Source organism: Syngnathus floridae, chromosome 10, assembly GCF_059516105.1.
Source record: "Syngnathus floridae isolate MCC-2025c chromosome 10, RoL_Sflo_1.0, whole genome shotgun sequence".
NCBI classification, from domain to species: Eukaryota; Metazoa; Chordata; class Actinopteri; order Syngnathiformes; family Syngnathidae; genus Syngnathus; species Syngnathus floridae.
Genome location: NC_142422.1, coordinates 11,809,255 through 11,828,424, shown reverse-complemented (window position 1 = coordinate 11,828,424; position 19,170 = coordinate 11,809,255). Strand labels below are relative to the sequence as shown.

The 19,170-nt window shown below is 44.8% G+C and overlaps 4 protein-coding genes across 9 annotated transcripts; 1 reads left to right on the top strand and 3 right to left on the bottom strand.

Moving 5' to 3' along the window:
- Positions 1-770: 770 nt before the first annotated feature.
- Positions 771-5,160, bottom strand: LOC148392470 (gamma-enolase). Its single transcript, XM_088388241.1, has 13 exons — positions 5,002-5,160; positions 4,710-4,795; positions 4,458-4,553; positions 4,065-4,123; positions 3,912-3,981; positions 3,710-3,843; positions 3,409-3,631; positions 2,660-2,857; positions 2,276-2,352; positions 2,025-2,149; positions 1,844-1,952; positions 1,490-1,548; positions 771-1,395 (listed from the first exon to the last, which is right to left on the bottom strand). Exons 2-13 carry the CDS (start codon positions 4,792-4,794, stop codon positions 1,326-1,328), a joined length of 1,305 nt encoding a protein of 434 aa, XP_088244367.1. The 5' UTR covers position 4,795; positions 5,002-5,160; the 3' UTR covers positions 771-1,325.
- Positions 5,161-5,668: 508 nt separating this feature from the next.
- mlf2 (myeloid leukemia factor 2) lies at positions 5,669-8,864 on the bottom strand. Of its 4 annotated transcripts, none has more exons than XM_088388258.1 (8): positions 8,546-8,863; positions 7,670-7,781; positions 7,498-7,533; positions 7,289-7,342; positions 6,911-7,039; positions 6,508-6,667; positions 6,219-6,433; positions 5,669-6,110 (listed from the first exon to the last, which is right to left on the bottom strand). In XM_088388258.1, the coding sequence occupies exons 1-7, from the start codon at positions 8,587-8,589 to the stop codon at positions 6,222-6,224; spliced, it is 747 nt and encodes a 248-aa protein (XP_088244384.1). In that variant the 5' UTR covers positions 8,590-8,863; the 3' UTR covers positions 5,669-6,110; positions 6,219-6,221. The 4 variants fall into 4 exon arrangements, with proteins under 4 accessions (XP_088244384.1, XP_088244386.1, XP_088244388.1 ...); XM_088388260.1 differs by lacking the exon at positions 8,546-8,863 and adding an exon at positions 8,157-8,200; XM_088388262.1 differs by lacking the exon at positions 8,546-8,863 and adding an exon at positions 7,899-8,092.
- cdc42l (cell division cycle 42, like) lies at positions 8,406-12,410 on the top strand. The gene is made up of 7 exons (XM_088388266.1): positions 8,406-8,652; positions 9,088-9,232; positions 10,406-10,510; positions 10,596-10,668; positions 10,743-10,852; positions 11,017-11,214; positions 11,420-12,410. Exons 3-7 carry the CDS (start codon positions 10,406-10,408, stop codon positions 11,507-11,509), a joined length of 576 nt encoding a protein of 191 aa, XP_088244392.1. The 5' UTR covers positions 8,406-8,652; positions 9,088-9,232; the 3' UTR covers positions 11,510-12,410.
- On the bottom strand, positions 11,867-19,170 carry wnt4b (wingless-type MMTV integration site family, member 4b). 3 transcript variants are annotated; one of them, XM_088388247.1, is made up of 9 exons: positions 17,992-19,166; positions 17,227-17,425; positions 16,450-16,603; positions 15,809-15,893; positions 15,578-15,709; positions 14,447-14,589; positions 14,234-14,374; positions 13,920-14,082; positions 11,867-13,740 (listed from the first exon to the last, which is right to left on the bottom strand). In XM_088388247.1, exons 2-9 carry the CDS (start codon positions 17,313-17,315, stop codon positions 13,571-13,573), a joined length of 1,077 nt encoding a protein of 358 aa, XP_088244373.1. In that variant the 5' UTR covers positions 17,316-17,425; positions 17,992-19,166; the 3' UTR covers positions 11,867-13,570. The 3 variants fall into 3 exon arrangements, with proteins under 3 accessions (XP_088244373.1, XP_088244371.1, XP_088244372.1); XM_088388245.1 differs by having other exon boundaries at positions 14,234-14,589; positions 17,992-19,170; XM_088388246.1 differs by lacking the exon at positions 17,992-19,166 and having other exon boundaries at positions 14,234-14,589; positions 17,227-17,572.

Sequence of the window (19,170 nt, the reverse complement as noted above, 5' to 3'; positions counted from 1 at the left end):
CACCTTAACACTCGACTAAATATTTATATTTGGTTTGCAAGCAATAAAATAGTGATTGTTTGTTTATTTCCCCTATGATTTTTGTTCATGGTCGTCTGTCCTGCAGCTGTCTGTCTGGGTGAAGCTTGTGTCCAGCCAAGCGGCTCTGCAGACCTCCTCTTTCTCCTCCCTCTCCCTCTCTCTCCTTCACGCAGCCCCCTGTCCCGTCTCCTATTGTGTGGTAACCATAGCAACCCGGCCGGAGACTGTGCCCAGTGCGCCTGCGTGGCTCTATAAGCTCCCAAATCCCCCTCCCTACCCTCACAACAGTCGTCGTGGTCACGGAGCAGCCAACAGCCACAGACGCGCACGCGCGCACGTTTCACAAAGCAGAGCACTCGGGCTCCTCCTGCGGTTCGCTTTGTGAAATTGCAAGTGACGTCTCCGGTTGTCGGCCAAAATATTAGGTACAGCTGCATAGAGACAATGAGATCCAATACAAAAGTGCTCAGTGCCATGACAAAAGTACACATACACTTTCACAGTATGTTTTTTTGTTCGTTTTCAGATTAACGTGACACATTATGAGGGCCCAAGCCGAAAGCCGCAAAACCACAACAGAGAACTGAACGCCAGAGGCTGCAAGATTTACTGTATGTAATTTTAGATGATAAAATTGCAGCATTACTTGACAGTTGGAATTAAAAAAAAAAAAAAGAAGTCATAGTGTTATACAGATAAACTTTTTTACAATAAGAAAATATTTATTTTACAAAAATGAGTGAAAGTAGTTTGCCTTTGTGAACATTTTATTGTGGATATCTGTGATAATACACACAAGTAGTTGAATCATCTGCTTATTGTTGCGGTTGTAGGCTGCGGTGATGTACAAGGGCACAGTGACATAGCAACAACTGTTTCTCATATTTTGGTAACCCTAACTCGCTACAAGAAAGGGACAAAAATATTTGTAAAGCCTGCTGGATAAAGCAGTTGCACTGACTCATTAGTATTTGCAGGAGGTCAATGTACATTTACATTAAAACAACAAAAAACTATAGAGATGTGAAGATGGACTCACCATGTACCCATCTTACTTATTTGCCACAATTAGTCACAAACATAACTTTGTTTAAAGCTGCTTCGCATTCACGGTAGGAAAGTCAGGGAAGACGACAAAAACACACTAAAGGACAAAAATCATCCACAGTTGACAGAACTTAGTGACGGGAGGTCAGTACAGGGGGATGCTTGCATTAAATTCAGCCACATAATGGCAAAGCCTGGGATCAATGTTGCGCAACAGAGCATTTCTCGCAACGATTGCCGACGTCAGCGCCGGGTGCTCAGAGTGCGCTGGGATTGCGAAAGTTGTGTCCGGCAAAGCGAGCCTGCTCACCCAACTCTTCCTCAATCCTGAAGGTGATGGAGGGAAGGCAAAGCATGGACAACAAATGCACACATTAGAGACAATTTGTTACGTTCCATCAATGACAATTTGGATATGCACCTCATGAGCTGATTGTACTTGGCCAAACGTTCTGAGCGACAGGGGGCTCCGGTTTTAATCTGAGAAGAAACAGAAATGTATTATTTATTAATTACAATCAAATAGTGTTTTAGTGAAAGTTGAAGTCACTATACTACATTGTCTCCTATGCCCGGGAAAACAACTGCAAAGTCACAGCTGGAAAAACACATGCCCTTTGAGAAACTCAAGACAAATTCCCGATACTTAAAACAGTGTAAATCAGATTGTAAAGCCCCAGTAATAATATTTGTTCTTCACGGAGGATAAAGAATGTATGCCCATGATATTGTTATTATTGCACGGCTGTACTTGATGATCTGTGATGCTTCTCACCTGTCCAGTGCAGAGACCCACCACCAGGTCCGCTATGAAGGTGTCCTCGGTCTCACCCGAGCGATGGCTCACCATCACGCCCCAGCCGTTCTCCTGAGCTAGCTTACAACTGAAAGAGAACAAGATGGCGTCCAGCACATGCACACCTGAGAGTTGCGTGCCAAGCGTAGGATCAACTCACGCCTTGATGGCCTCCGTAATCGAGCCGATCTGGTTGACTTTAAGCAGCAGGCAGTTGCAGGCCTTGTCGTCCACGGCACGTTGGATCCGACGTGGGTTGGTGACGGTCAGATCATCCCCAACCACCTGTAGGTATAAGAAATATACTAGATAGCCTTGTTCAAATGTCTCTGCTATGGGGTGAACATAAAAGCCTACGTAGAACAGCTGAACTTTATTTGATATTAAATCCTGTCTTTGAGTGTCTTATACCTGAATTCCCACCGAGGCAGTGAACTGAGTCCAAGCTGGCCAGTCATCCTGGTCGAAGGGGTCTTCGATGGAAACAACTGCGGGCAAAGCAGCTCATTGCATACCTTGAGGCTCAGCGCTCTACGAGTCATTTACACCGTGGCGTTCCACGCGGTTGCACACGCCATTACGAGGCCAAAGAGCCACATCCTCGCCTGCCAAATGAGCACCGCAGCATGTAATTAAAAGCTCTTTAACAGGACTAATTGTGGAGGCTTGACGAGGCAACAAGCTTAGTTGTGCTTCCTTTTTTTTTTGGTCTCCAAGGTGACAGAGGAAACGAGACCGTGGCTGGCCGAGGATGAGGATGAGCCACGTAATGAGGGAGTACCAGAAGCCACGGACCTGGGTAGTTGTTGATGAAGCCTTGGTAGATGGCAGCGAGCTCCTCGCCGCTGATGTTGCGCGCGGCGTTGGGCGGGGATTTGAAGTCCAGGTCGTACTTGCCCTCCATGAAAAATTCGGAGGCGGCCACGTCCATGCCGATGACCACTTTGTCAGTGAAGCCTGCCTTCTCGATGGCTGTCTTGATCAGCTCCAATGCTGCAGGAAGGTCAGGTCAAGTTGTTATCAATAAGAATCTTTACATGCAGTTGAACCAACAAGTGGGACAATTAGAAGTATAACCAACATTTTAAGGGAAGATATGATGAAACATGACTTTTTCTTAGGCTTTGTTCTGGTTTTGTGCCATGACTAATCTAAAAGTATTGCTTAGGCGCCCTCTTGGTTGAAGTGGGTTGAGGAACTTCGAGAATTGCTTTGCTGCCCTCTTGTGGCATCTATGGGCAATTACTACTGTATATAACCCTTTTGGGAGGGGGTCCAATTAATCAAAGATTTTCGCTCTTCGTGGAAGGGTTATCTCGATCCCACTGTATTGAACACTGCATTGGTTAATTAGTCTTTATCAATGGGATTTTTTTTTTGTTCTTCGCAGCGAAGCCTCTAAAGACAAATCCACCATAAATGTCATAATTCGGATGCTTCAAAAATCAAAGGAAAGTCTTAATGGTGAGTAGTTTTACTTTGAGTTGTTTGACAGAACTAAAGCCTGAATTCAAATCGTTTTTTTGATCTTTCTGCCTTCTCACCTTCACTGTTCTCCTGGATGTTGGGTGCGAATCCGCCCTCGTCACCCACGTTGGTGGCATCTTGACCGTATTTCTCCTTGATCACGCCCCGCAGCGTCTGGTACAGCTCCGCCCCCACGCGCAGGGCCTCGCGGAATGACTCCGCCCCTACGGGCAGTACCATAAACTCCTGCATAGCGAGCCTATTCCCAGCATGAGACCCTCCGTTGATCACATTAAAGGCCTGAAAGTGAAGAGACGGGATTTCAACGAGGTGTTTTGTTGCTAGCTGCCGTTATCGAAGCAGGAGTCCCAGACTCACAGGTACTGGGAGAACCAGGTCTCGGTTTCCCGCCAGATCAGCGATGTGACGGTAGAGGGGCGTGTCCTTCTCGGCCGCTCCGGCCTTGCATATGGCCAGTGAGACACCCAGAATAGCGTTGGCCCCAAACTTAGCTGCACAGAAGCAACGGAAGCGTTGAGTATTCACTTAAACGTTGGACGAATGAGAACCAAAACCCTACATTTGTTGTCGGTGCCGTCCATTTCGATCATCAAATTGTCCAGTTTCTCTTGCTCCAGCACGCTGATCCCCTAAAACACACAGTAGGGGCCACAACATCATCATCAAATGGAGAAGACAAACGTCAACAAAGTACTACGACAGTTCTACTCACTGACTCAATGAGGGCGGGTCCAAGCGTGTCATTAATATGACCGACTGCTTTGGTTACACCTAAGACACAAGCGCAAGACATATTCAGATAATTTTTCGCTTTTCAGTCGAAAAGTCTGAACATTTTGTGCGACTGTGGACTGGTTATTTTATCTTAAAAGAGGCTTTAGAGGTCATATGTGCTCGTCCTGGGAAATTCTATGCTATGCTATGTTGCTATGCTATGATCAATCTGTCCTCTGTGACTTATGGTGCAAATTTTTTTCCCTTCTCTTCTTAACCCAAAATATTATAAACATCTCTCAGCATGATGTAGTACAAAATGGACACCATTGCTCTCTCCATTGCTATTAGGGTAGCATTATTATTTACTCTGGAGTATCTTACAATCTACCTTTGCCCTTGTAGCGAGTTTTGTCACCATCTCGGAGTTCCAGAGCCTCGTAAATGCCGGTGGAGGCACCACTCGGCACAGCGGCCCGGAACAGACCTGGATTGGGGACAAAATGGTGAGCTAAATGTGGTTTGGGGGTTTCATTCAAGGTTGTTGTTGTTTTTTACGTATAGATTCTGGTCTTATACATAATTCTAGACCTATTATTACGAAAGGAGTCAACCTTGGACATCCAAATACATTTCTAATAACCTTTATTGGTATGAAGATCCACTTCCACTGTTGGGTTTCCCCGGGAGTCCAGGATCTCCCTGGCAACAATATTCACTATGGACATCCTGTAAAGATCCAAACAAATTGCACCAAATTCATGCTTTTGATTTTAGCTAGCAGATTCTTGGCAATGACACATCTGATTCCCTGCAGGAGAAGACGCCTGGCATAAAAGCAACGCTGCAGTCTCAAGTGTGAATCCACTCGTTATGGCTGAATTGTCACCATCGTGACGGAGGGAGAAGATGGAGGCAAAGGGAGAAATTCTTACCTGCAGCCTGTTTGATACCCGGCAGAGGAAGCGAAAGGATGTGCGGCGGCGATGAGTGGAAGGAGGGAAATGGGAGACGAGGAGGAGGGCGAGTACTATGCACACACTGGTAAGAGGAGGGGGAGGGGCTGATGAGTCACGAGAGGTGGCACAGTGTGTGTGTGTTTGGGAGAAATGGTGTATCAAAGATGGGGATAGAGTGGAAGATCAGGGGGTCGAGGATGCTTGACTTGGGTGCCATTCGTTGTGCGTGTGGACTCCATTTCAGCCTCACACATTTGAGGATGATGTGTAGCTAGAAAGTGAGCATCTGTTCACATTCCTGTCGATGCTTCAAAGTCGACTGTGATCTTACAAAGGGAAAGGAGAAGACAGGTAGACGGGTGATGATGCCCAAAGGGACGACATGCTTTTAAAAATAGTGGTGGTTGTCATTGGGAGGCAAGCGCAGTGGGGGAGACGAGGGCTCTCATTGGCTGGGCCGCGAGTGCCATCTGTGACGTTACGTGCTGTTGGTGAAGGGTGTCCGAACGACAGCCACACGGGAGCAATAGGAGGCAAAACCTTTCATGGGGCCCTTCATATTCATGAACAAACGTGTATCATCAACTAAAGCAGATACATTTAAAGGCAACCAAAAACAACATGTAATAGAGGAGACCCAGCCTGTTATCTAGCAATGTTTTATTAACTTCATCTAGCTAGTTTAGTCAACAGTATACAATTCATTTCACAGACACATTTGTGTGTCTCCACAAACATAAAACGAACTGTACAGCAGATGCACTTAATACTTGGAGCACTTTTAATGGTCAAAAACACACACATCAAATCTCGGGGAGGAAGCCAGGGCGTTTTATACAAGGGTGGGAGTGTGCAGAGGGAGGATTCATTCTAAGACTATCAACTGTGTGTGGATGAGGTCGAAGGGATAGGGGGGTTGTTGTTTTTAAATTGTTTGTTTAGGGCATGTTATGTGTTTATGTATCGACAGTCCGGTCGACTCAAACATCAACAAGGAAGTTGGAACGATCCTCAGCTTGGTTCACAGCATCCGTGGAGAGATTCCTCCGCTCCCCCCGGTCGGCTCAAGGTTTTAGGTGGGACTCCTGTGGGGAAAGATGGTAGGTTATCCAGTTCCTATTTTGACTTAAGCAAACAAGAATGTTTTGGGGACACGAGAGGAACCCGCAAGTAAGGTTATGCAAAGACCGTACCTTTCACCAGTCGTAACGCGGGCGGGACTGGGGCGGGTGGTGTCGGGGGGAGTCGTGCCGGTGTCCCGGCGGGGTCGTGGAGCTGGGTGGCGCGGTAAGAGCTAGCTGCTGTCCCCCTGCCCGTCGGTCTCGACTGTAGTCCAGCGCCCGGGCGCTGGGGGGAGCGAATCGCCCCGCCTGAGTCCTCCACTCGGTGTCGAACGCCTCAGCTTCGGCTGACGGACAGAAAGGGTCGCTTCGTCAACCATTGTTTCATTTTAGCCCTATTCTCCACACTCCCGCGGCTTACCCTCGTCCAGGTTTATGAAGTCCTGCCGCTCCTCGCGGTCTCCCGTGCGGCGGTTCCGCGAGCGCTCCATGATATGTGCGCGTTCGCCAATGTGGTGGCCGATGGCCAGACGCTCCACTCCGCTTTCACTGTCTCGCATGGACTGACGGGTCTCGCGGATCTGCAACCAGCCGTGTGGCGTTTATCAAACCGGTTGATGCATTGACGTGCTGGTGTCAAACTCAAGGCCCTTGGGCCAAATCCGGCTCTCCGGGTCATTTAATGTGCCCCATGGAAGCTGCTACAATTTTTCACTACGGTGTGGTTTAACTATGATTTAGCCCAGGATGACCTAAGTTTAACACCCCTGCATATATGTGGGACGCCAAGACTGGGTTTGTTATAAGGAAAGTACTGTACTCACCCCTCTTGGACCATGTCTTGTTTGATGAGTTTGCTGGTACACCGTAGGTGCCCCGGCGTCCGTGGAAGAGTAGGAGATCACTGTTGAAGAGGAGAAGGTCTGGCAGTTGGGCGATCCAGAAAACCTGTCCTGGAAAAGAATAAGTCAATCTATTACTTACAAGATGCCTCTATTTACCAAGGTTGGTAAATCCAACGTTTTGAGTAGGGGGAGAGAGGGTGTCCTGATCACTTTTTTTTTTTTTATTATTATTTTTTTTTAACTGCGACGGTATGACCGCAGGGTGTTTTTTTGTGCTTTATTGAGCGGCATTTTTGCAATTAGCATCGTTTTTTTTTTCCCCTTCCCAGCACAGTCATAATATTTAAAAAGAATAACCATGTTTTCCATCATTTCCCCCATCATGCCAAACATGTCCATGAACCCTCCACCCTGCAAACAGAGAGAACACTATGAGTCAGGCGCGTGTGAAAGTCTTGAGCACAGCCATCTTAAAACAAGGAAACAATTGTGAGGTACCGTTTCATAATCTATTTTTACCGATTCACTTGAAAGAATAAAGCGACTAAGATATTTGAGACACTCACCATTCCCATCATGCCAAATGGGGTCAGTGCACCAGCCTGGAAAATAGTGCATGGCAAATGTAAGCGGAAGAACTCAAAATACAAACATAGCGCAGACATTTAATAGTGCATGGCAAATGTAAGCGGAAGAACTCAAAATACAAACATAGCGCAGACATTTTTGTTCCATTACCTGTCGTCGTGGCGCACGAGGCGGTTGAATTTGTGGCGCCAGTGCAAAAGGGTCCATGCCGAACGGTCCAAACATGCTCCTCATCTGCTGCCTGTGAGCGGCAAAAGGATCCCTGCGAGGCAGAATGGCATCACCACATTTTCATTGTGTAGTTGGGTAAAATACAATACAAAAGTAACGCTTTAGCTATGGAATGCCAGTATGCTCTGGTGAATGTAGGTTGACTTACACTTTTTCAAATCTGATTCATTGACTAAATAACCGACAGATTAATTGACTCTCATGGTAACTGTTTAGTTAGATAATGCACCTCATGCAAATGAAGACCACAACCAGATAAACTGAGAGCATGTAATTATTCTCAGCATGGAAAAAGTTTATCCATTCAGCTACCAATAATAATGAACAGACATCAGATTATGACTCTTGCATTTTATATACTGCCTGTGACATACTATCATCGAATGAGATATGGATTGAACTTGACCTTTAGTGATATATGGGGGTTGCACTCGATTCTCACTTGAGAATCACGTATCTTATCCTGATTTATATTTAATGAGCATGACGTGCCAACGCTGTCATGTAGAAAAACACCTGTGAATCAAGGCTGTTGCATCACCGATCACTCACGTTCTTCGGGAGACACCTTCAACGTGCTGTTGTCTCGCAACGTACGTGGAATTTTAAGTAATCGTGAATGCAAAGTGATGTTTTAGGGCTCTCAGTAACTCAGGTCTGGTGCAACACACCGACTAGGCCAGGGGACGAGTAACCTGCCTCCGAGCAGACCGAGAAAGGCACGCGATGTACACCAAAACGAAGCTCTGAATGCAATCGGTGTTTTTACACTGCAATCTTGGTGTGTTGACTCACAGCATGTAGGGGTCGTCATCGACGTCATTCAGGAATCGAAACATGTTCGACGCTGGTGATGCAACTCAGCTGGCTGCTAATAGCCAGCTAGCTAGCTAGCTAGCGAGGTAAACAGACGTTGTTTTCCACGAACAATCACACGATGGACTCGAGCCTCCCCTCCCAGATCAAAATGAGGGTAATGCTGTTGTCCGAAATACTTTAGGTGAGGCAAAGCGGAAAACTGATTCGCTGTAAAGCCGGGATGGCAGATTCCAGAAGCCCGAACAAAACATGAGAAACGGAAGTCAGATTTTGACAAAGAGAAGGCAAATTAGTTTATAGAGCGCTTATGCAGACCATCACTACTTCCGGGTATAGATTTATCAAAGCAAAAGTGTGAATGAAAACCACAACGATATGCACCTCAATGTACAGTATCTTAACAAGCCATATTTATATAAACTCATTATAGTCACAGAAATAATAATGCAGAGTCACAACTTTCAAATAAAATGATAAATAAAATCACTTTCACCACATTCTGTATTTTATTTTTATAGTCTCTTGTGTGACTGCTTCCTCTGAGTGGCGCTGTTTCATCTCCGGACGAGGTTGCGGCAAGTCTCTAGTGCGCCTGCGCTCAAAAGTCTTTCGCCCCTCAAACCCGGATGTAACCAACGCCTAACCTGTCGGAAGGAAAAAACGGTGAGTAGAGTAGAAAAATCCGCTTTGAACGGCAAAATTCGTGTTCTTTCCTCAAGTGGATTCGCGCAGTAGAACATTTGGAACATTTGCGACTCACACCGAGTGGAAAAGTGAGTAAATTCGAGCGTCTGCTGAGTCGCTGCCACCGAGCTGTGCGTGCGTGTAATGTTGGCTAGCATCAATCTGCTTTTATGCACTTGTCACGTTTAGCACATTTTTGGCATATTTATCTACGTTTATCTTTATTTGGTAGCGTGAGATAACACTTTGAAGCGACGAATGTGACTTGATGTAGTAAATACTTTTTTTTGTTTTGTACTTTTGCCTCGCCCGTGTCTTTGTGACCTTTTACTTCCTCCCTTTTGAGGCTTAGGCTATTTATATAAGCAGGCTTTTATGATTATAATAGCCCAATTAACAACATGGGGTTATTATTGCGTTGTTTTAATTGGACGTTTTAAATGTGGCCTGTGCGGAAGTGAACCGCTGTCGTCAATTTTTTGCGCTTGTACGTGTATTAACAAGTCTGGCACGACGAGCCTCAAATCAGTTCCAAACAAACGCTCTGAGCAGGAGGGGGGGAAAAACACAATTGCCTTATAAATTTAAACGTTCAACTGCAATTAAGTTTCACAGAAGTCTCTAATACGATATCTGTATGACAATTTATACCTTTAAACTCACTTCGACATTAGGTTAATATTTATTTTCGCGGTGTTCAATTGCCCACTTTAATGCTTGGACACTAGGTTAATGTGGCAAGCAAGTGTGAGGTTTCTGATATAGGAAGAGCTTAACTTACTATTATGTATGGACTTAAAAGCCGCACGCAATAAGACAGCAATCCTTACTCAATCTTCCTTCCTGTTTTGCTTTCATCTTAAGATAAGCGTATCTGGTGGCCTTATGATTGTGTGTAGGCAGCAAATTATCAGTGGGCTATATTTGTACTGTATATTTAACCAAAAAGTGTCAAAACCTACTAAAGTTTGGGATTACAGTCTTTAGTGTTCTAGTTGTGGCATTAAAAAAAAAACATCGTCATGGAATGCTGATAAGATGGCCCTGGCATAAACAGATGTCATGTCTTGCTCAGGTCATAAGAAAATGTATTCTGTGGCAACCATGTCTGCTCTCATATAATATTTTATTGTTTCTTTCTTGTGTCATTAGATGCAGACTATAAAATGTGTAGTTGTCGGGGATGGTGCGGTAGGAAAGACCTGCTTACTCATCTCCTACACGACCAACAAGTTCCCCTCAGAATATGTGCCTACGGTAAGATTAGCTTTTTTTTTTGATGTCTTTGTTTGAGGGGAAATGAGCAATCATCATCTTTTTTTTTTTTTTTTAACTGTGCAAGGTTTTTGACAACTATGCAGTGACTGTGATGATCGGGGGCGAGCCTTACACACTAGGCCTTTTTGACACAGCAGGTAAGGAATTTTAACTGCATTTGTCACTCGCTGACCACATTACAAAAGCATCCTTGTTTTTCCCGTGCGCTCAGGTCAGGAGGACTATGACAGGCTCCGTCCTCTCAGCTACCCACAGACAGACGTGTTCCTTGTCTGCTTCTCTGTCGTGTCCCCATCATCATTTGAAAATGTCAAGGAGAAGGTCAGTATTAGGCTTCAACTTTGACTTCATGGTGAACTTTGCCATCATAATTAATCTGTCCAACCTATTAGTTGGACAGATTAATTATGATAGTAATCAAAACCTAGTAATTTTGACATATTCCTGAGTATCAAATTTAACTTGTTTCCCCACTCCCTCTTCAGTGGGTTCCTGAGATTTCCCACCACTGCCCACGCACGCCTTTCTTGCTGGTGGGAACTCAGGTGGACCTGCGGGAGGACAGCAACACCATTGAGAAGCTGGCCAAGAACAAACAACGCCCCCTGTACCCCGAAAGCGCCGAGAAGCTGGCCCGGGAACTCAGAGCCGTTAAATACGTCGAGTGCTCTGCTCTCACACAGGTATGACGCGCCGCTTGCACACCTAAACCAGGCTCGTGCTATGTTAGCGAAAGAGCACAAGTTGCAAACACACTGGAGCTCTGAGACATTTTCATGGACAGGAAGATGTTTGCATAGCAATGCTCTCGCAGGGAGCATTTAATTGGGATCTCCAGACAGACAGCATCCGCATGTGACGCCCACTCGCTTTTGTTTTGTCAACCAGCGAGGCCTCAAGAACGTGTTTGACGAGGCCATCCTGGCCGCCTTGGAGCCCCCCGAGACCAAAACCAGGAGGAGGTGCGTCCTGCTATAGACGAGCGGCAGTCAGAGACCAAACGGTATATGAGAAAACATTGTGGTGGGGAGGGGGGTGGGGGGAAACATCGAGTTCAGTGGCCAATTAGGACAATGGGGAAGGTACAAAGAGACTTAAAAGGGGGTTGTGCTGTGTGTGCCTTCAAAAATAAAGAGTTGAACGAAGCAAAGGGAGTGAAAGGTCAGTGTGCAGTACAGCAAACGCGAGTAGCCTCAGTCGTCTTCTCCTCATCAGTGAAACCTTTTCAATAGTCGCGTTCTCCACAAACGGGGCAGGAACCCTTCACCTCCCTTAAAAGAGATTTTTTTTTTTGCGATGACGTCATTTGCTTTTGACTCTTATGGCCTTCTGGGGCTTTTCCCCAATTTGATGGAGTGGAAAAAGACAAAAAAAATAGTTTGTAGTAAACTTTGGTTATGATGTAAGGGGGCAACTCAAATCAAAAGTGGTACTCTCAAATCTTTTCTGACTGATTTGAATTATGAGCACACGAGATTTATTTCGTACACTCCAAAGGCGGTGCTCCGTAAGCGCTTCTTCCTTCCAAACACTCGGTGATTAGCGGGGAGGCCATTTTCACTTTTTTTCCCTTCTGCGGGTGACTTAAAGAATTTATATTTTATTCCTTCTTTTGTGTATATTGCATTGATTTTATGTGACTTTATTTTGGGACCTTTTTAGCAGTCATTTTTTTTCCATTTTGAAACTTGGTTTTATTTGTGTGTTTGTGACATCACTAGACTACCAACAGGGTGATTGTTAATGCAAAACGACAAAAATTAAGCTGTAATCTTTTGCATCCATCTCAATCGTGAACGATTAAGATGTTAACCTTTGCTAGTAAATTGGTGGGAGTTTGTAATCACATAATATTTGTAATAAAATGGTTTAACGGACAGCATTTAGCAAAGTTCATTTGTTGCTCAATCCAACCCCAAACTTCCAAGATATGTCTGAAAACGTGAGCAGTTCAAAGAACCACTTCACAATGTAGTGGGACAAAACTACTGCTTTTTATTAGACGACACAAGCAAAGCTAAAAGCGCTGCGAGTGCGCGCACAAGCTCGACCCATGCAAGGCGAGAGAGCGAAATGCAAGACAGACGGACACCAATGTCAGTAGAAGTTATTCTCTGCGTTTTAAACGTGTCTGCTGGAGGCCAAAGTGCAGCAAGGTCTCCACTGTGCAATAAATAAATGGCGACGGAAAGGACGTGAACACAGTGAATGCAACTAAGTGCTGTAATGTTTCCGTTAGTGCCGCTTACAGTCAGCTTTGAAAGCCTTGTCGGTTCAGTCGGAGATTAGATGGAGTTTTTAGGGCCGTTATAGTAAAGTGAACATTTAGTTCATATCCTTGTGAAGACTTGTACTGTATACGCTTTGTCTTCACTGGTAGGACTTTTTTTTTTTTTGGTCTGGCAACTTTGCTATACTTGCAGGATAACATGTAAGGCAAAACTGCATGTCATGGTTCTCGTACTACTAATGAAGAGCTAGATGTGAATATAATTTTGAGTCACTTGTAGCGCTAGTAGCATGTCGTTGTCATTTAGTTTTTGTACTAGAATTCCAAGGTTGTCTTCCTAGTGTGCAGTTATATGGTAGTGAAAGAAAGAAAAATCATTACTAAGACGGCCATTGTCCCCGAACGCTGACTTGCCCTACAATTACGTTACTAGTGCTGGCAGAAAAGTTGTACATGAATGTTCAGGATATCAAATAAATGCGCCAACCACTTTGCAGAGCGAGTGATGAGCGTACTAGCGTGCATGCACGTATGTGCTTGTCGGTTTCAGTATTACCAACGCGTAAGGAGTAACGATGGAACCCAGTTTGGGCTTTAATTAGGCTCGAGGGCCGACTTGAACGCGAGAATTCAGAGCGGCCTCACTGCTTCGTTGTAAAAAGTTAAGAGATAAATGTGTCATCAGTGGTGAAATAGTCCTATCCTCATCCCGTGGTTGAGGGGTGTCTGGTCTGTGATTGGGGGTCTCTCTTCTAAGGTGTTAGGTTTATTTTAATAGGGACGATGATCAGGGGGCAGTAGGGACGGCTTCAAACTCTGCAGGTGTGAATGGTGACCGTGTTCTTGCACTGCTGGCAGCGGACCGAGCAGCACCAGGAGAACTTGCAGGAGCAGCGCTGAACCACCTCGGCACGGCCCGCTCTGTAGCCCGGCCCGCAGCACACCAGCTCGCAGCCGTCCGGTGCCAACCGTGACGTTCCTGGGGGCGGGAGGGGGCAGAAGTCAGATTTTGGTTTTAATAATCTGGATTTTGTTGACAGCATTCATCCTGAGAACGAGTAGCTGTGAATTTGCAGGCTATATTCTGGGTTGAGAAACCCGCAATAAATAGGTTCGTTGGATTTCAGTTTTTCATTTGTGGGGAAAATAAACACTCGCCATTGCATCTCCTGCCCGCGGTCCCAGGGATGCCGTTGTCAGGGTCCAGGTGGCAGAAGTCTGGGGACGGTGCGAGGTACACCAGGTCTCTGGCAGCTGGGGGTTTTACCTGGGGGTCACGAGGGAGCAGAGCGGTCCTGGATCCGATGCGAGTCAAACGGACCTATCGGAGGAATCGGGGTCATTCTTTTTTCTATTTCCAACCAAACCTCAAAAATGGAAGAACGTCTGAGAGGTCAATTGAAGATTCTTGATCAGTTCAACATAGTGATTAGCCATGTTAATTTGATGTACTGATGTGTGACCGTGCGTACCTCTGTGGCTCCGTCGAAGCGTTCCTTGAGCACGATTCCGACGCGCCGGAATGGCGGCATGACTTTCCAGCAAGTCCTCAGCTCGCAGGAGCCAGACACGCCGTGACACTTGCACTCCACCTGCATGTTGTGAAGAATGGCCTGAAGACAGGAAACATTGAAAATGAACACTGGATCTTGGGGCGAAATAAAACGGAAGAAGTGATGAGCAACCTTTCGACCAGCCTCGTTGTTGTGAAGGTTCATCAGCGGTCGGCCAGCCGACAGACCCCGGGCTCGTTCCGGTTCGTCTACAAATGTTTGGGAAAAGGCGACACCGTAGGAGAGGTTGTCACTGCAGCCTGACCACTGGAAGCCTGTGATGCAAAGAAAGGATAGTGAGACTTGGTTTGTTCCCGATCCACAGTTTTCTATTCTATTAGGCCATTTTTGCAAATATTTTCTATGACTGCTATCTTGGTGAGCTTAACCTGCCTTTAACAGTTCTTCAGTTTGTGATTTGAATTTGCACTATTCATGCTTTAATTGGGTTTCTCTTGGTACTTTGGTTTTCTCTCATGCCAAAAGAAGCATTAGGTTTTTCTAAATTGTCCTTATGTATGTCTTGAAGTGCTCTAATTCACCAGAAACACATGCTTCATTGCTATAGTAGAAGGGCCCCAAAGAGCCAGGCAAACTAGCTTAGACGTAACATGTAGTTGGGGACAAAAGTCCAAGGGAGGTCCTCGTAGAATAGGGGTGTCAAACTCATATTGTTCGCGGGCCGCATTGTAGTCATAGGTTCTTTCGGAGGGCTATTATGACTGTCAACTCAAATAAATGTATGAGCACCTCAATTATATACAGTAAAAGCTACAAAACAAACTGACAAATAACTCGTTTTCAAATCAGACGAGTAAAAACTGGTCAAATATTTCAAAAAAAGATGTTAAAAGTGAAAACAATTTGCAATTCTAGTAATGACACACGAATTTGATGCATAATTTGTCTTCGCGGGCCACATAAAATTATGTGGTGGGCCATATCTGGTCCCCGGGCCTAGAGTTTGAGACCTGTGCTGGAGAACAACAAGGCTGGAAGGTCAGGGGCTGACCAGGGTGGATCAATCCACAAGGGTTAAGAGAGACTTGCTTGAATGGATATCAAAATAAGTCTTGGGCAGTCACTGGTTATTCAATATCAATGATACTGAAGAGTTTGGAGAATTTCTTTCAATGTCAACATTGCCGCTGGAATGTGACACTTTGTAGTGACAGTCCTGTGTTTGCATGTCTTTGGATGTGAGTCACTGAGAATTTCCTGCCCCCCCCCACCCCCCCACCACCTAACAGAATCCATGCTCACCCTCGGGGCTCACCCCTCTGACCTTCCGGTCACAGCCACACCTCTCCAGTTCCCCGCGCGTACACGCCCGGGTCACGGCCACCGCTACAGCCGCCGAGGACAGAGCGTGCACGAAGGCTGCCTCGCGAGTGCCTGTTTAAAAACATCCAGAAAAACTAGCGAGTAAACAAAACACACAGGAAATTTGTGATTATTCAAACGCAAAATGGAATTGGTTATCTGTGGCCATACCTTGATTCATGACTCTGCCAAAAACATTGATTCCTCGTGGGGTGGTGGAACAGTTCCAACGGCGGTTCCTGAATTGATGCTGACACTAGAGTGGATGTGTAAACATGATTACGATATGATTTATTTGGCGCACATCCTATGAGACTTTGATCCTTTGAATCAGATGTGACGAAGCAAGGAAACACGGCCCTCGAACTGGAGTTGCCCATAACCGTATAGTTACCGTAAAGTGACAAATCAAAACTGGTCCCAATTATCTTTGTAAGGGCGCTATAGCAAAATCCAGCTCTTCTAACGGCTGCCGTTAAATGCAATTGCTTCCACTTTACGACAGCTACAAGGATCCTTCATGTTTTAAAGGCCTAAAATATGAGCAACGCTTATCACAGTCGCATAAACTTGAGTCAATCCACAAATCTCAGCATCCTGAATGTCAAATAAAATGAATTCTGAGGTTTTAAAATTAATTCCATCTCAAATAGAATGGGAACGTTTATATCTGGGCCGCCTTGGCAGTTCCTTACACGTCTCGCAGTGTAGTTCTTGTATAGCAACTAGTCCAGTTCCAGTTCTCCTGTGACCATTATGAGGACAAGCCCGATAGAAAATGGAGGGAGGGATGTTGTAAAATGGCATCCTACCTCCTCTATGACCATCTCTGCAGCCTTGCGTACAGACTCCATGACCTCCCCCCGTGCCCTGCACACCCCCACCTGCCCGGGAGTCAGCCCCCTCAGCCGCGCACATGGGGCAGCACCGGACACGGGCCTGGAGCGAGGCAGCCTCGCCAGGGAGCTGAGGACACAGAGCGGAGGGAGAGGGTGGTTTGCAGTGATGGGAAGTCACCAAGTAAAGGCTCACAAAACCACAACATAGATGCTATTTAGCATTAGCTGATAAAAGGCTATGCTAATTTTAGCCATGCCCCCAAACAACTAGCTAGCTCTAGATTGTTGCACAAATTTCAACAAAGTAGTCTCAAACATTGATCTTGTGAATCTCTGAATACTATTTACAGGATTTAAATCAGTACTCCTCTTTTTATTTCAGTCTTTTTACAATCCTACTTAAGTACTTTTGCCACGTTTGCGGTCTAGTGACGCACAGGGGGGGCCCAGAGGGTGGCATAATTCAGGGGTACGCCGCAAAGACGGGTGCATAAAGAAGAACGAGGTAACAAGTTGCATGGCTTTTTTTGGGGTGGGCAGCGGAAACAAGGGGACAAGCGGGGGCAAAGAAGATAGAGAAGCCTCATTGACGGCAAAGAGAAAGGAAAGGGAAAGGTCAGCGGTGGGAAGACAAAGAAAAAAGCGGCTAGCGACTGAAAGGGATGGGGAGACATGTCACTATCTTTGAAACGTTATAGCATGACAAACAAACTCTCCTCCCGCCCGCCTTCCCGCGCGCGTCCGACTCACAGCCAGTTGGTTGCCATGGCGGGCTGCGTCGCCCATAGCAACAGGAGGAGGAGCGGTGCCGTGAGATTGACAGTGGAGACGCTTGGCATCAGACCGTCCGGCCGTCGTTCCGTCTGCGTGCGTCAGGTCAGCCGTGTTCGTCTGTCGGTCCGTCTGGTCTATGTTCCTGCTCCTGAACCTGGGCTTGAGCCCCTCATAGCTGTTGGCAAGGTCAAAGGTCAAAAACAGAGTTGATGGAGATTGACTTTGGCAATGAGATTCCATGAGTTGGCAGATAGTACTTTTGGGGTAATACATTACCTTGACGGTTGCTTTTGATAGTTTGCTTCAAATTTAATTGCTTTTTTTTTTTTTTTTTGAAGATTTTTTGGGCTAATAACTAAAAATGACATTTTTAGAGGAATGTATGTAGGGGTAATATTTGTTGGAAAGAAGAACAAAAATGACAAATTATCTTCAATTTTTGTTTTTAATTTCCACCAGGAGAAAAAATATTATATGTTTGTAAATGCTAAAAATAAAAAGACCAATTTTTAGAGTTTTCTGCTGAAAACCCATTCTCAAAAAATATTTCAATCAGATTATCTCAAATTGCCTTAATGCGGATTTTTCTATTCAGAATTTTTTTTTTTTTAATTTAAAAATGAAGAGCGACTTGATCTTAACAGACCATGGTGCTGTTTTTCCTTTTATTAAAAAAAAAAAAAAAATTGAAAAGACAATCATTTTTTGCTGTAAAACCAAAACCAGTATATCTGCACTCACCAGTCTGTAGTGCTGAGGTATCCAGTTTAATATTTGCAGATCAAACTGAAATTTAATCCAAGTTGCTCTAAATGAATATTTCTTTCAAGCGTGCCCGTGTGGACCTTTCACGGGTTCTTCAGACTTCTCTGGACAGCAAGTCCACGTGTTTGACTTGAGCGGAACAAAAAGACGTTGAAAAGAAATGAACTTTCACACTTCCGGAAACATCGATCAAGAATCGATTGGGAGCGCCGCGTCATGAGCAGGTTCCATTCTGCACGCTCAACAATTTCCAGGTTGGAAGCAGCCACACCAAGCACTGATGGGTTATAAAGAGGCGGCTCCCAGTGAGGGTGGGAGCGAGGATGGACGGGTGTGATGCGAGGGGGGTGGGAGGGGTGAGTGAGCCACGTACATGACTTCACAGATGGCAACAGTTTATAAAAGCTCTTTATTGGTGCCGTGGTAGCGTGACATAAAGGGACGGGCTGAGTTCACAGCAAATTTTGTCATATATGGCTACATTGTTATTATAATAGGAAAATCTGCAAAAAACAAGAAGAGATTCTGAATTGGTGTGAAAATTTCATTTTGAAAACTTAACATGGATTGCTGATTAAAAAATGTAATAAAAATTTATTGACCAATGTAATCATCAGTAAAATTGGATTTTTCGGTTTCATTTTCAAACCTGAAAACTTAAATTGTTTGATTTGGGGGAATTTTCTGCAGCAAAATGTTTGTTTCTGTTTAAGGTTTTAATTGAGAATTGATTGGATTTGATATTTTTTTTTGATTTGGAAAAACATTGCGATTGTAAGAACAACAAAATGACAATAAAATTCACAAAATATTTTTTTGTAGTATATTCAAAATAAATAAAACATTTTAATTATGTTATGTAACTAAGAATTAGGTTAATATTTTCTGCAGAAATTTGCAACTGAGAATGTTTTTTAAAATATTTTTCATTTGATTGATGTATTTCATTCAATTAAAGATACTTTCTGTTGCTTTAACAACATTTTACTCAAAGACTAAATATATTCTACCTTGGGGGAAATTTCCGCCGCAAGTTTCCTGCTTTTGCTGCAGTGCTCGCAAACAATGACACAGCACTTGTACAGTAGTCACATGTGAGAAGCGCAGCTTCGGCTTAGCGAATGTTTAATTTTCCCAAACTTTGTTGCTTTTTTT

Bases quoted from the DNA above. Each gene is read 5' to 3' on its own strand.
- LOC148392470 (XM_088388241.1), bottom strand. From the start codon at position 4,794: ATGTCCATAGTGAATATTGTTGCCAGGGAGATCCTGGACTCCCGGGGA. The intron at 2,858-3,408 runs GTGAGAAGGCAG...ACCTTCCTGCAG, and splicing joins CATCCAGGAGAACAGTGAAG to CATTGGAGCTGATCAAGACA. The intron at 2,353-2,659 runs GTCCGTGGCTTC...CTTTGCCCGCAG, and splicing joins CTTCATCAACAACTACCCAG to TTGTTTCCATCGAAGACCCC.
- mlf2 (XM_088388258.1), bottom strand. From the start codon at position 8,589: ATGTTTCGATTCCTGAATGACGTCGATGACGACCCCTACATGCT. The intron at 7,534-7,669 runs GTAATGGAACAA...ACTATTTTCCAG, and splicing joins CTCGTGCGCCACGACGACAG to GCTGGTGCACTGACCCCATT. The intron at 6,434-6,507 runs GTAAGCCGCGGG...TCTGTCCGTCAG, and splicing joins CTTCATAAACCTGGACGAGG to CCGAAGCTGAGGCGTTCGAC.
- cdc42l (XM_088388266.1), top strand. From the start codon at position 10,406: ATGCAGACTATAAAATGTGTAGTTGTCGGGGATGGTGCGGTAGGAAAG. The intron at 10,511-10,595 runs GTAAGATTAGCT...TAACTGTGCAAG, and splicing joins CCTCAGAATATGTGCCTACG to GTTTTTGACAACTATGCAGT. The intron at 10,669-10,742 runs GTAAGGAATTTT...CCGTGCGCTCAG, and splicing joins AGGCCTTTTTGACACAGCAG to GTCAGGAGGACTATGACAGG.
- wnt4b (XM_088388245.1), bottom strand. From the start codon at position 17,315: ATGCCAAGCGTCTCCACTGTCAATCTCACGGCACCGCTCCTCCTCCTG. The intron at 15,710-15,808 runs GTATGGCCACAG...GTTTTTAAACAG, and splicing joins TGGCAGAGTCATGAATCAAG to GCACTCGCGAGGCAGCCTTC. The intron at 13,741-13,919 runs GCGAGTGTTTAT...TCCCGCCCCCAG, and splicing joins CGCGGGCAGGAGATGCAATG to GAACGTCACGGTTGGCACCG.